The 14,001-nt window shown below is 42.0% G+C and overlaps 1 protein-coding gene across 2 annotated transcripts in view; it reads left to right on the plus strand.

Moving 5' to 3' along the window:
• LOC126297805 (LMBR1 domain-containing protein 2 homolog) overlaps positions 1 to 14,001 on the plus strand; it is a 110,670-nt gene that overhangs the window by 80,808 nt on the left and 15,861 nt on the right. For both annotated transcript variants that reach the window (XM_049989010.1, XM_049989011.1), the window contains 2 exons: positions 1,488 to 1,665; positions 10,369 to 10,550. In XM_049989010.1, coding sequence (XP_049844967.1) covers positions 1,488 to 1,665; positions 10,369 to 10,550 — 360 coding nt within the window. The remainder of the gene's footprint in view (positions 1 to 1,487; positions 1,666 to 10,368; positions 10,551 to 14,001) is intronic.

Genomic DNA, 14,001 nt, shown 5'->3' on the forward strand with positions numbered 1-14,001 from the left:
GCAGACCGCGTGAGACGACGCTTCATCCAGTCCCAAACATGCTCAATGGGGGACAGATCCGGAGATCTTGCTGGCCAGGGTAGTTGACTTACACCTTCTAGAGCACATTGGGTGGCACGGGATACATGCGGACGTGCATTGTCCTGTTGGAACAGCAAGTTCCCTTTCCGGTCTAGGAATGGTAGAACGATGGGTTCGATGACGGTTTGGATGTACCGTGCACTATTCAGTGTCCCCTCGACGATCACCAGAGGTGTACGGCCAGTGTAGGAGATCGCTCCCCACACCATGATGCCAGGTGTTGGCCCTGTGTGCCTCGGTCGTATGCAGTCCTGATTGTGGCGCTCACCTGCACGGCACCAAACACGCATACGACCATCATTGGCACCAAGGCAGAAGCGACTCTAATCGCTGAAGACGACACGTCTCTATTCGTCCCTCCATTCACGCCTGTCGCGACACCACTGGAGGCAGGCTGCACGATGTTGGAGCGTGAGCGGAAGATGGCCTAACGGTGTGCGGGACCGTAGCCCAGCTTCATGGAGACGGTTGCAAATGGTCCTCGCCGATACCCCAGGAGCAACAGTGTCCCTAATTTGCTGGGAAGTGGCGGTGCGGTCCCCTACGGCACTGCGTAGGATCCTACGGTGTTGGCGTGCATCCGTGCGTCGCTGCGGTCCGGTCCCACGTCGACGGGCATGTGCACCTTCTGCCGACCACTGGCGACAACATCGATGTACTGTGGAGACCTCACGCCCCACGTGTTGAGCAATTCGGCGGTACGTCCACCCGGCCTCCCACATGCCCACTATACGCCCTCGCTCAAAGTCCGTCAACTGCACATACGGTTCACGTCCACGCTGTCGCGGCATGCTACCAGTGTTAAAGACTGCGATGGAGCTCCGTATGCCGCGGCAAACTGGCTGACACTGACGGCGGCGGTGCACAAATGCTGCGCAGCTAGCGCCATTCGACGGCCAACACCGCGGTTCCTGGTGTGTCCGCTGTGCCGTGCGTGTGATCATTGCTTGTACAGCCCTCTCGCAGTGTCCGGAGCAAGTACGGTGGGTCTGACACACCGGTGTCAATGTGTTCTTTTTTCCATTTCCAGGAGTGTAGTTTGAGAATTTTGTAGGGAGCACATTGTGCTCATGTGGGAGCAATGTAGATGGTTGTAAAACAATAAACTGGTAGCCAAGATCGCAAGAATTCTTTTTATTCCATGATTACCGGTTTTGGTGAAACTAAAGCCGCCATCATCGGATCTTTGAACACATACAGGTTACAACATCAAGGCAAATAATGGTGATATTAATAGTTCCCTGTTACAAAATTGTCGTAAGTAGCACATAGGCATCCAAGAGAGATGACATAAATGTTAACTGTCTCCATCACATACATATTAGTTTGAGAATGTACTGTTTGCACCATATTTGAATCACAGTAATGGAACGCTCACTAATATTTAATAATTCCTTTGTTTTCAGGTTATAAAGACCTTACAAACATATCATCGCACTGAGACACAGTGGACTATACTTGTGGAAAAAATCTTTGAACTGGAAGACATAGCATACAATCAAGAGAATCGTGATCATGTATTTAGGCCTACTTTCCGACCAGTGCGACCTGCATTGCTGAATTTGATATACACACCTACCATTGGTGAAGACAATTTATATCTTTTACTGCTATGAACATATTCACTCTGCTGAATGCTCATGATAGTTTAAGAACCATGAAGTTTTGGGAAAGCCATTCTCTCTGTCATAGTCAGTATCCCAGCTGTGCTAGCCTTTAGAGTTACCATGAGAACATGTATGGTATGTGGAATGGAAAGAAAGAATTAATTGTGAGATTAATATGAGAAGCTCAAATAGATTTGTCTGGGTGACTCAATTGGTAAAGCATAGCCTGTAAAAGGCATGTGTTTGGTTTCAACAGCTGGTCTTTCCCACAGGATTAACCTATCATGAATATTGACACACAATTTAGAATACAGTTTATCTTGCATAATTGTGATTTCTTGCTTCCAGAAGAAAAGAATAGTTTGTGCTGATCTGCTATTTACTATTTTAATCTGTGGTTTTACGCAGGGATGCCTTTGAAAACTACAAAAACATTTCAGGTACTGGATGGAAAGTAAACTCTCACCATATAGATGAAGCACTGACAGTCATACATACAGCTACAATTTCCTGACTGGTTGCATTGTATCAGCACTGCAGCTGGACTGGTGTGTGAGGGGTTGTGTTGAGTGGAGTTCAAGAAAGGAGAAAGGTGGGAGAGGGAGGGCTGGAGGGGAGGGTGATTGACAGTTGAGAGGGGGAGACGAAAAGTGTGCAGGATAGGCATGTGGCACTAATGTGATCACACTGGTGTGGGCAGAGGGACTTGCATGTGAATGGACATTAACATGAAGTAATGGACTGAAAAGGGAAGATGAAATGGAGGAAGAGAGAGACTGCGGTATGAAAGTATGACTGTGGAATGTGTGAAGAATTGGGGGGAAGGGAGTGGGCATAGGGACAAAAACGGAGGTGAGTGTGGGACAGGGGTCTAGCAGAGATTGAGACCAGTAGTACTGCTGGACCAAAGGATGCATTTTAAGGACAATATCTGTCTCCATAATTTAGACCTAGATAGCACCGATGTGCAGGAGACATTGAAGTGAAATATATCGTGCACAGTAGTATGTTCAGGTACTGGGCAGTAGGCTCTACTCTTGGTCTCAGTTTGGCAGAGGCTGTTTATTGTGGTGGACAGCCCGTTGGTGGTTGTGCCCACAAAATGGCTGTGTGTAAGTACAGTCCTGTCCTCATCCCAGAGTGCCACCTTCTCAGATGTTAATCTCCACTTTTTAATAGGTCTGGAAATAGGCTTACCATATTGTTTTGTGTCCAATCCATGACATATTTTTGAAATTACTTAAAAGATTTGAGTGTTTAATGAAACATTAAACTTCATCTATACAGTTGTATTTTTCACTAGAAAACTTTCCTCAGAAATGGTTTATGTACAGTGAATAACCCAATGCCTAAAATACTAGATAGGTCTGTCTAAATAACTTTGAACTTTTTTGAAGGCATCAGCAGTATAACAAACTAATATTCTTCAACTTTATTTTTTGTGCTATGTGAAAAAATACACCCAGTCTTAATTTGAGCAGTTTCACCCAATATTTCATCAAAGTTTAAAAATTTAATTTGAATTCCATCCTCCAGACTGAAATATCTTACAACGATTGGAACAAGTTCACTTCAGTTTGAGCTATCCATCATTACTGTTATATGATTGTTTTCCAAAGAACACACCACATTATAAATATAATGTATAATTGTAGCAGATGAAAATGTTGGGTAATATAACTTTTTAAACAGTTTAGGTGTGCAGTCTGATGTTTTGAAACTGAGTTTGTGTATGTTAGTGTGGTATGAAAGTGTAGCCCTTAGCAAAATACTGCAGGTCACAATACCCATCTTTGGATTTAAAGAATCTCATATGTTTGGTGAAGTAGCAGCATTTATAGCACTTCTATGTTTAGCTATTTTCACATTGTTTGTAATATTACCTTTTCCTTTATATGCAACAGAAAATTATCCAGTACATAGTGCGCAATACACACATTCATTGTTACTGTCATTACACAATTTCAATAATTTGTATTCCTGTTGCAGATTAACATTAAAGACACACTTTTTTCCATTGCTGAAGAATGAACCTGTTATGCTGTCATCATAACAGGCAGAGAGGTGATACCCCGACACGCGGCGCGTCTCCGGGTGGCAGATTGGGGGGGGGGGGGGGGGGGGGCGGTGTCCCTCACTGGCTTTCCAGTGGACTTGAGTGAAATAAAATTTGCTCTTGTGGACCAAAACAAACCCTCTAGATTAACACTCCAGTTGTATCTCGAGCAATCTTCGGAGAGCTCCACCACTCCAACCTTACAAATTTTATGGATTATGAGAGGAAAAGAAAACAAATTACCCCAGGGAGAAAAATCTCTTGATCTCAGGTTGCAAGCAGGCATTTTGTATTCTGGGGAACCTGCAATTTCTGCTCTTGTTTTATCAACCTGAAAAACTCAAATTCAAGAAGAAATATAATATAGGAACACTGACCGTTAACTCACTGATCAAAACAGGAAAACATCAAGAACTGATTCAAGCACTTGAACACCATAATATCCTAATTCTGGCACTACTATACTGATGAAAATTCCTTTGAAACGGACAATTACAGAATTTATAAATAAAAACCAGCAGAGTATATCTTTGGAAAATGCCCTCTAGTAGGTACACCCTTTATTGTTAGAAGAAATATAATGGAGTCCGTAGCAAACTTCAGCTCTACGTCTGACAGGCTCTCAACACTGACGATAAAATGTAAAAACAAAATGTATATACTAGTTAGTGCTCATGCTCCAACAAAAGAAAAAAAAGTCCAAACAAAGTACAGACTATCTGGCAATAACTAAAAATACACGATCCAGAAGATTCCAAAGGAGAATGTCATCCTTCTGCTCAGGGATTTTAACGCACAGCACGGCAAGGAGAAGAAATAAAAAAACATCATTGGAGAATACCTGGTGCATAAGAGGACAAACAACAATGGAATAAGACTTGTGGAACTCTGCCAAATCTTCAACCTCAAAATTATGACTACACACTTCAAGATACATCCAAAGAAGATGAAGATATGGAAAGCACCAAATCAACTCCTTGGAGAGTTCCAAATTGACCACATGGCCACTTCTAGAAGAGAACTTAAGACAATTCAAAATATTAAGGTACAGAAAGGAGCCAAAATAGATACAGATCACTATCTTGTTAAGTCTAAAATTAAATTCATCCCAAATTCAGGAAGAAATAATAGTAAACATATGAGAAAGCATTTTGAAACCAGGAATATTGATGCTGATACTCAAAATTATTTCAAATCAAAATTGCAAGGTGAGACATGGGACAAAATGAAGTCTCAAATAATGAAAGCTGCAGAATAATCTCTTCCAACCAAAACTAAACACAAGAATATCTGGTGGAATGAAAAGTGCAATGAAGCTTTGGAAAACGGACAAAAGCTATGGCAAAAATTTAAATCAAATCCAACACAAAACAACCTGAAAAGGTTCAGAGAAGGTAGAAAACTAGCCTCCTACACAATCAGAAACGAAAAGAGACTGTATGAAAGACTATCCCTTCAACAAATACAGGTGGTGTACTTCACTCAAAACAAATCCAGGGACTATTACCAATCTTTCAAAAGACACCAGAAAGATTACGAACCACCCAGTTTAAATTGTCATGACAAATTGGGGAAATTAGGTACAAATGACCAGGAAAACTGCAAAAGTTTAGCATACTATTTCGAAGACCTTCTCAACTGTAAAGCACCTTCAGAGAAACCGAAATTCAAAACTCCAGAAGAAATCCCTGCAGAATCATATCCACCAACTCTAAATGAAGTCTGGCAAGCTATAAAATCCCTCAAGAACAACAAATCTTCTGGCGAAGATGGAATCACAGCTGAACTTTAGAAACTAGGTGAGGCAAAAGTAGCACTACACCTCGGTACAATTATTAAGATAATTTGGAGAACTGAGAAGATTCCAGAAGATTGGAGGATGGCACTTATACACCCACTCCAGAAAAAGGGTGACAGATCAGATGTGAACAATTACAGGGGGCTTTCCCTTCTATCCATTCCATAAAAGGTCCTTTCCAAGATATTACTAAATAGGATTGAACCAGTTCTACATGCACAGATAGGAGAATACCAAGGTGGATCTAGAAAAGGGAGTAGCTGTTTGTAGCAAATTATTATCTACATCTACATCCATACTCCACAAGCCACCTGACGGTGTGTGGCAGAGGGTACCCCGAGTACCTCTATCGGTTCTCCCTTCTATTCCAGTCTCGTATTGTACGTGGAAAGAAGGATTGTCGGTATGTTTCTGTGTGGGCTCTAATCTCTCTGATTTTATCCTCATGGTCTCTTCGCGAGATATACGTAGGAGGGAGCAATATACTGCTTGACTCTTCGGTGAAGGTATGTTCTCGAAACTTCAACAAAAGCCCGTACCGAGCTACTGAGCGTCTCTCCTGCAGAGTCTTCCACTGGAGTTTATCTATCATCTCCGTAACGCTTTTGCAATTACTAAATGATCCTGTAACGAAGCGCGCTGCTCTCCGTTGGATCTTCTCTATCTCTTCTATCAACCCTACCTGGTGCGGATCCCACACTGCTGAGCAGTATTCAAGCAGTGGGCGTACAAGCGTACAGTAACCTACTTCCTTTGTTTTCGGATTGCATTTCCTTAGGATTCTTCCAATGAATCTCAGTCTGGCATCTGCTTTACCGACGATCAACTTTATATGATCATTCCATTTTAAATCACTCCTAATGCGTACTCCCAGATAATTTATGGAATTAACTGCTTCCAGTTGCTGACCTGCTATTTTATAGCTAAATGATAAGGGACCTATCTTTCTATGTATTCGCATCACATTACACTTGTCTACATTGAGATTCAATTGCCATTCCGTGCACCATGCGTCAATTCGCTGCAGATCCTCCTGCATTTCAGTACAATTTTCCATTGTTGCAACCTCACGATACACCACAGCATCATCTGCAAAAAGCCTAAGTGAACTTCGGATGTCATCCACCAGGTCATTCATGTATATTGTGAATAGCAACGGTCCTATGACACTCCCCTGCGGCACACCTGAAATCACTCTTACTTCGGAAGACTTCTCTCCATTGAGAATGACATGCTGCGTTCTGTTATCTAGGAACTCCTCAATCCAATCACACAATTGATCTGATAGTCCGTATGCTCTTACTTTGTTCATTAAACGACTGTGGGGAACTGTGTCAAACGCCTTGCGGAAGTCAAGAAACACGGCATCTACCTGTGAACCCGTGTCGAAGGCCCTCTGAGTCTCGTGGACGAATAGCGTGAGCTGGGTTTCACACGACCGTCTTTTTCGAAACCCATGCTGATTCCTACAGAGTAGATTTCTAGTCTCCAGAAAAGACATTATACTCGAACATAATACGTGTTCCAAAATTCTACAACTGATCGACGTTAGAGATCTAGGTCTATAGTTCTGGACATCTGTTCGATGTCCCTTCTTGAAAACGGGGATGACCTGTGCCCTTTTCCAATCCTTTGGAACGCTTCGCTCTTCTAGAGACCTTAAAAACATAATTAGAACACACGCTGGTCAACCACATGTTACGACGTTTATTGATTTTAGAGTAGTGTATGACTCTATAGACAGAGAAAGCCTCATTAGAACTCTGGAGGAATTTGGAATTGACAGAAAAACTAGATATATAGTAAAGCAACACTGACAGATATAAAGTCCAAAATCATTTTTGAGGCAAGATTTCTGAACCTTTTAAAATTCAAACAGGTTTGAGACAAGGGGATGGACTCTCCCCAATTCTGTTCAACATCAGGGAGACATTGGAGGAATACACACAACAAAAAGTAAAGGGAATTTCTTTTGGAGGATCAGTTAAAGGCCTTATGATACATGCACTAGCTTTTGCAGATGATATTGCTCTCCTATCTACAAATATAGCAGATGCAATTAAACAAATAGAAATCTTAGCAAGGCATGCTGAACATCTGGCAAAAATGGCAGTAGGCAGAAGAGCAGCCCAAGAAGAGAGAAAGAAAAAAGAGAACATGAAATAGAATTTGTGACGCGGGCCTTAGTTGGCCAATTCATGTAAATAAAGTAAATAAAGAATGAGACAAAAACCATATAGAGATAAAATGTCAAAAACGCATATTTGAAACACTTCACACATGAAAACAATACACACACATTGTGCTTGATGTGTTGCCAAATTCCTGACAGTAAGTGAAAAGTTGTGTCGGGATTGGTAGCCACGCTTCCCCATCAATGTCAGCACTTTCTCCAAGGTTGGCTGTGAGAGGCACAGCCATATGAGAAACGTGATTTTGAACATATAGGTCTAAAATTTAAAGAAAAAGGAGAAGAAGAAAAAGAACCTCACCAGTCATAAAATTCTCAAATCCCAGACATTTTTGCAACCCTGGACAGCAGTGAAAAACCAGGAGTGTCCAAGCTAATCCTGGATGTATGATAAGCCTATCTATAAAAACCTCCTTCCATGTGAAGCCTATTGGCCACCAACAGTACTTTCATTTTCATAGTTGTCATCCCTTAAATGCTGTAAGATCCCTCCCATACACTCTGCTGACGCACAGACATTACATCTGCAGTGATGAGCAATCCCTTGTGCAGTATGGTGGTGCTCTCATCAGGGTCTTCACAAACTGTCGCTGCTCTCCAAACCCTATTCCACAAATGAATCTCTTGCACCATTTACACAAGTGTACTTAACCCTATAACACCCCCACGAACCAACTGCATAGTAGTACTCCCTCTCATTACCGAACATCACTGCATACTGAAAAAACTGAAACTGTTTTTTGCTAGGGTTTCTGCTATCTGTCGTTGTGCCAGGAAATGACAAACGTCCTTCCCCCCTACAAAACCTTCCCACTTCTGCCAAAGTGGTAGTCTGCTGCACACCCAGACCATGAAGTAGCCTCATTCATCCTTATGCCACACCTACTCTCAACCTCCTGACTCATGAGTGATACCCCTCTGGAAGATGCAGAAAGCAAGACGTGTCATATGCAATCTCCTAGCACACCGTTTTCCAGTCCCGTCATAGCCAGAGTCTACATCCCAGTGGCCGAACACGCAAATGAGCTCAATATACTCAACTCCACACCCTTGCCCCCCCCCCTCCCCCTCCTCTCAATACTCATTGTTTGCTGAGGATCACATTCTGAGCTGCTGTGCACATCATGCTTGGTCTCCCAGGTCTCCAGACCTCAGTCATTTTGATTATAGGTTGTGGGGTTACTTGAAGTCACAAGCCTACCGCAATTGTCCGACCTCGTTAGGCATGCTAATATACAAAGACAACATCCATTGGCAGTTTCTCACCATACCTAATGATACATTGTACAGTGCTGTTCACAGCATTATCCCTCAACTACAGAAATTGTTGATGAATGACAGCTGACCTGTTGAGCATTTCTTACAAAGAATTTTGTTTGCTAAAAATCAGATATTATGATAATTATTGCATCTGTGTCATATGAAGTACCTTCTGTTGGTCATTTTGTGCACTTTTTTTTTTTCAATAAAATCCCATGTCATTTCGAGCAGTGTGTCAATTTTACCTCTTTACCTACATTATTCCATGAAGTATTGAATTTTCAAATGTTAATGGACTTTTGAATCACCCTCCAAGTTATTGTCTGAAAGCTTAGTAATGTTTTCTGTCTTGTTTGTACGTGTTGACTGTTCAGTCCCTCAACTATAAAATGAATTGTTAACTTTGCTGCTTCCAATATTTGTATTAATTCTAGAAATTTTCATTAACAAAAGCAATTCAGAGTTGCTTATATTGATAGTTTAAACATAACATTAAATTGGGAATTGGGGTGTTATTGAGACACCCTTTTGGGTATCGTGAGGGACATGCTCCTTCTTTTCACAGTTAGCACTAAGTGTCTACAAGTGGATGACTTGGCTGGCATAACAGTAATAAGCTGCATACGCAAACCTTCCTTTTGACTCAGTCTATATGTTGGTGAACTCTGTATCAAAATTCCCAACTTTAAATTAGTACTGTGATATGTGTAGATAAAGGAGTTCCCATGAATATTATTATGTCCATACAGTGTATACGTATCTTGAAAATAGTTCAGTGTTTAATGATTTATTCACCCAATTCTTAAACTTGCATAAATGATGAGTAGCAAATATGAATCACCACTGCCATATTGGCTAATTTATTTTCTACCATTGCCGTATAAATGTATCATGGAATGGTTTAGGTAAAAGAGGACACTGATTTTTTAAAATGTGAACATACGACATTTTTTTGCAATTACTGAAACATGTTTTGGACTGTTTCCCCATAATTGGTATTGTATACATTGAATAGGACATATAAAAAACACATCAACTGCACAAAAATATATTTATCTTAAATTTAATTTGCTCTTATTGCACATTGAAAAAAGGGGTGGAGGTGTTACAGTGATTGTTCTTCAGCTGACTATAGCATCCTTTATTTAAAATAATTTTCTGCTGCATTTTTCTTTTTTGTTGAGTTGTAAATGACAGTTTTTGTGCTCACTTTGCAGTCAGTTTTACTTCCATTTGTGTTTTCTTCCTTGACAATTAATGTTAATTCACCTAATCTTTAACAGCCTAATATAAACTTTTTGTTTTACATAAAATAATCACACCTAAGTTGATGACATTGAATTTTGTGTTTTAGTAATGTGTGTTTTCCCCACAGAATGGTACTGGAAGTGTGTGCTTCAGAACTATATTCTAAAACTGATGGCAGTTGTCACTGGCTTGCTATCCGTTGCTGTTGTTTGGTCAGAAGTTACTTTTTTTAACAAAGAACCAGTTCTGTCATTGTTTGCAGAGTTCATTAATTTAGCAGCAGCAAGTTATGATTATGCCACAATAGAGGTGAGCTGTAATTTTTTGTATCTTATGTTGAGCTTCTAGCTATTGAATATGTTTGTTAGTCATTTGAATTGAGTTTTTTTTCTTTTCTTCAGTTTCCAATGTTTTGGAAGTTATGGTATTCTATCAAAGACACCATGTCTCCTTGTGTTACTTTTCATGCTCTCCTGTCAGATCTGTTGCAAATATGCTTCTCGGGTTTGCTACTGGATCGTATTGTGTAACTCGCACAGCACCAGCAAAATTGAGTAATTTATTGTGCTTGGTCAAAGACGACCTTGGCCTTAGGAAATGTGGTGTGTATAAAATCCCATGCCAATGTGGAAAATCTTATATTGGACAGACATGTCGAACTGCGCAAGAATGTTGCGTAGAACACCATTGTCATACACGCCTGGGGCAACCTGATAAATAAGTGGTAGCAGAGCATTTCCTGGACACGGGAAATTGTATGCTTTACGAACAGATGGAAATGTTATCCCCAGCGTCATCTTTCTGGGTTTGTGTTGTTAAGGAGGCCATGCATACGAGGGTAATCCCAAAAGTAAGGTCTCCTATTTTTTTATAAGTACAGAACTTGGTTTGTGTGGCAGTTGGTCACACTGTTATGACGAGTGCTTCACACGCCATGTATAAACATGTGCATGCCACGCTGAGGTGCTCAGTCTTGGCTTGGCGGCCATTGAGAATGGATCTCCTGTTGGATGTTACCACCAAGTGCAAATTGTGCACAGTTATTTGGTTTTTGAACGCAAAGGGCACCGATTGAAATCCATCGCCAATTGACGGAAGTGTGTGGTGAGTCGTGCATGGATGTCAAAAATGTTCATAAGTGGTGTAGAGAATTTGCAGCTGGTCGGTCCAAAATTCACAACGAACAGAGTGGGAGACCGTCAGTTTGAGGAGACAGTGTTGAAGGTTGAGCAAAGCATGCATGAAGATCGGCAGATCACCCTGGATGATCTCTGCACGTTGGTTCCTGAGGTTTCCTGAAGCACCGCTCACAGAATTTTAATGGAAACATTGAACGACCAGAAGGTGTGTGCAAGATGGGTGCCACGCATGCTGACTGAGGACCACTTGCAGCGACGAGTTGATACTTCCCGCACGTTTCTTCACCGACTTGCAGCCAAACAGGACAACTTTCTGATCTCATTTGTCACGGTTGACAAAACCTGGGCATACCGCTTTACACATGAGACCAAGCAACAATCACGCCAGTGGCAGCGTCCTCCTTCGCCAAAGCCACGGAAATTCAAACAAACACAGTCTGCCGGTAAAGTCATGACAACCATTATTTGGGATCGGAAAGTGGTATTGTTGGTCGACTTTATGCCCACTGGGACCACAAGTAATGATGACAGGTACTATGAGACTGAAAAAACTCAAACAGGCAATTCAGAACTGGAGAAGAGGAATGTTGACCAGGGGCGTACACATTCTCCATGACAACACCAGCCCACATATCACTCGGCAAACCATTGCTCTCCTGCAACAGTTTCAGTGGAATGTAATCACCCACCCACCTTATAGTCCTGACTTGGCACCCAGTGACTATCACCTGTTACCTAGGTTAAAAGAACATTTGGCCAGAAAGCAATTCAACTCTGACACCGAGGTAAAAGAAGAGGTTCATAACTTTCTGAACAGCATGGTGGCAAGCTGGTATGACATAGTCATACAAAATCTGCCACAGCATCTACAAAAATGCATCGACAGAAATGGTGATTGTGTTGAAAATAGCTAAATGTTCAAGCTGTAAACTGATGTAAACCATTGTAGAAATAAACAGGTCTGTGTACTTATAAAAAAAGTAGGAGACAATCTTATCAACAGGGATGCAAGTTTTCAACTAAATGCCGCCTGGGATCCAGCACTGGCTGCCACTAAATCAAAAACAGGGAAAACAAGAACTTTCGATTCATCAAGTGACACAACGCGCATCTAAGATTTAGTTCAGACATTAACCGCAGGATTATCCGGCAGCACTGTCATTACCCATAGCGCATGTGCAGATGGCCTTTCTGGGGCTCCCAGCAGGGGGCACCAGGAGCACTGCTTTCCTCCAGCTATGAGTGTCTTCCGGTGCACACGTATTGCGTGCTCCTGGAATGATAAATTCCACCACTGCCACATGATTATCATCAGTTGTGTTGGCAGCAGTGACAGCAGTATCTACCACCACCTGATGATGTCGAGCAGTTGCACCTATAAAATATTGTGCGAGTTACACAATACGATCGTGGTAGCAAACCCGAGAAGCGTATTTGCAACAGATCTGCTGAGAAAGCATGAAAAGTCACATCTGGTACCTCTACAAGGAGGAGATGGCCAACGACGTACATGAGTTTGACAAGTTATGTAATAAGAGGGGAAGACTGCTGTGCACTATGGCATTTTTATTGAGATGCCATGGCAAGCAAACTCTCCCAGCGTTTGCTAAATTTAAACATCATATTGAACCTGTGACCGCTGTTAAAATTATACGACGGGCGAGTGCAGCCCTAGTGAGAGAGAGGGTATGTTATACAAGTCGGGAAGTGCACTTGGTGTCCACAAAATTGCTATCAATGCATCTGAAGAGCTTTTCAAAACTCTCAGTGTTATCCTGGGATTGGATAGATGGTGCTACCTGGGCGCTAGCTGAGTGGTCAAAACAACAAGACAAGGTCTGCCAAATATCCAAGGATTCTTGTCTCGAGGCCCAGCAGCAAGAAGGGAATGCACCACGTCGTCGTACCATGTTTAATCTCATGGATAGAATCCTGGACGACGCAGCTGTTGCAGTGCTCCAGAAGGGTTTGAACTATGCACCACCACCACCACCACCACCACAGACAGCTCCAATCCGAGGTGTCAAAGTTGTCATAGAACAGGCAATTTTGAAGCTTCCCCGTGATGTTGCAGAAGAGATTAGGAGAGACACCTGCAGGGTAGGCTCTGCGAGACTTGAGAATGGATAAAGAACTCGTCATTTTACCTGCCAACAAGGGTAGCGCCACCGTCCTCTCACGAGTTGAATACAGCAGCAAGATGGAGGTGCTGCTCGATGATCCTGCCTATCACAAGCTAAGAGAGGATCCGACTGGCAAAATCCAGAGAAAAACATAAGATCTTCTAAAGAAGAGTTCTATTCCTTCTAAAGTGACCAAAGGCCTATGCCAACAGGCTGCAGTTCCCCCAAGACTGTATGGCCTACCCAAGATACACAAGGATGAGACACCTCTTCGCCCATTAGTGAGCAAGATTGGAGCTCTTACTTATTTTCTAGCCAAACATCTTACTACACTGTTGGGCCCTCTCATAGGCAAGTGTGATCACCATATCCGGAATTCAGGGGACTTCATAGAACACCTGAAGACACTAAGCTACAAGTGTCGGATATTTTGGTTAGTTTTGAAGTTATATCTTTGTTTTTGAAAGTACCTCTGCAGGAATCATTAGAGCTTACCAG

The sequence above is a fragment of the Schistocerca gregaria genome, chromosome X (assembly GCF_023897955.1).
Source record: "Schistocerca gregaria isolate iqSchGreg1 chromosome X, iqSchGreg1.2, whole genome shotgun sequence".
NCBI classification, from domain to species: domain Eukaryota; kingdom Metazoa; phylum Arthropoda; class Insecta; order Orthoptera; family Acrididae; genus Schistocerca; species Schistocerca gregaria.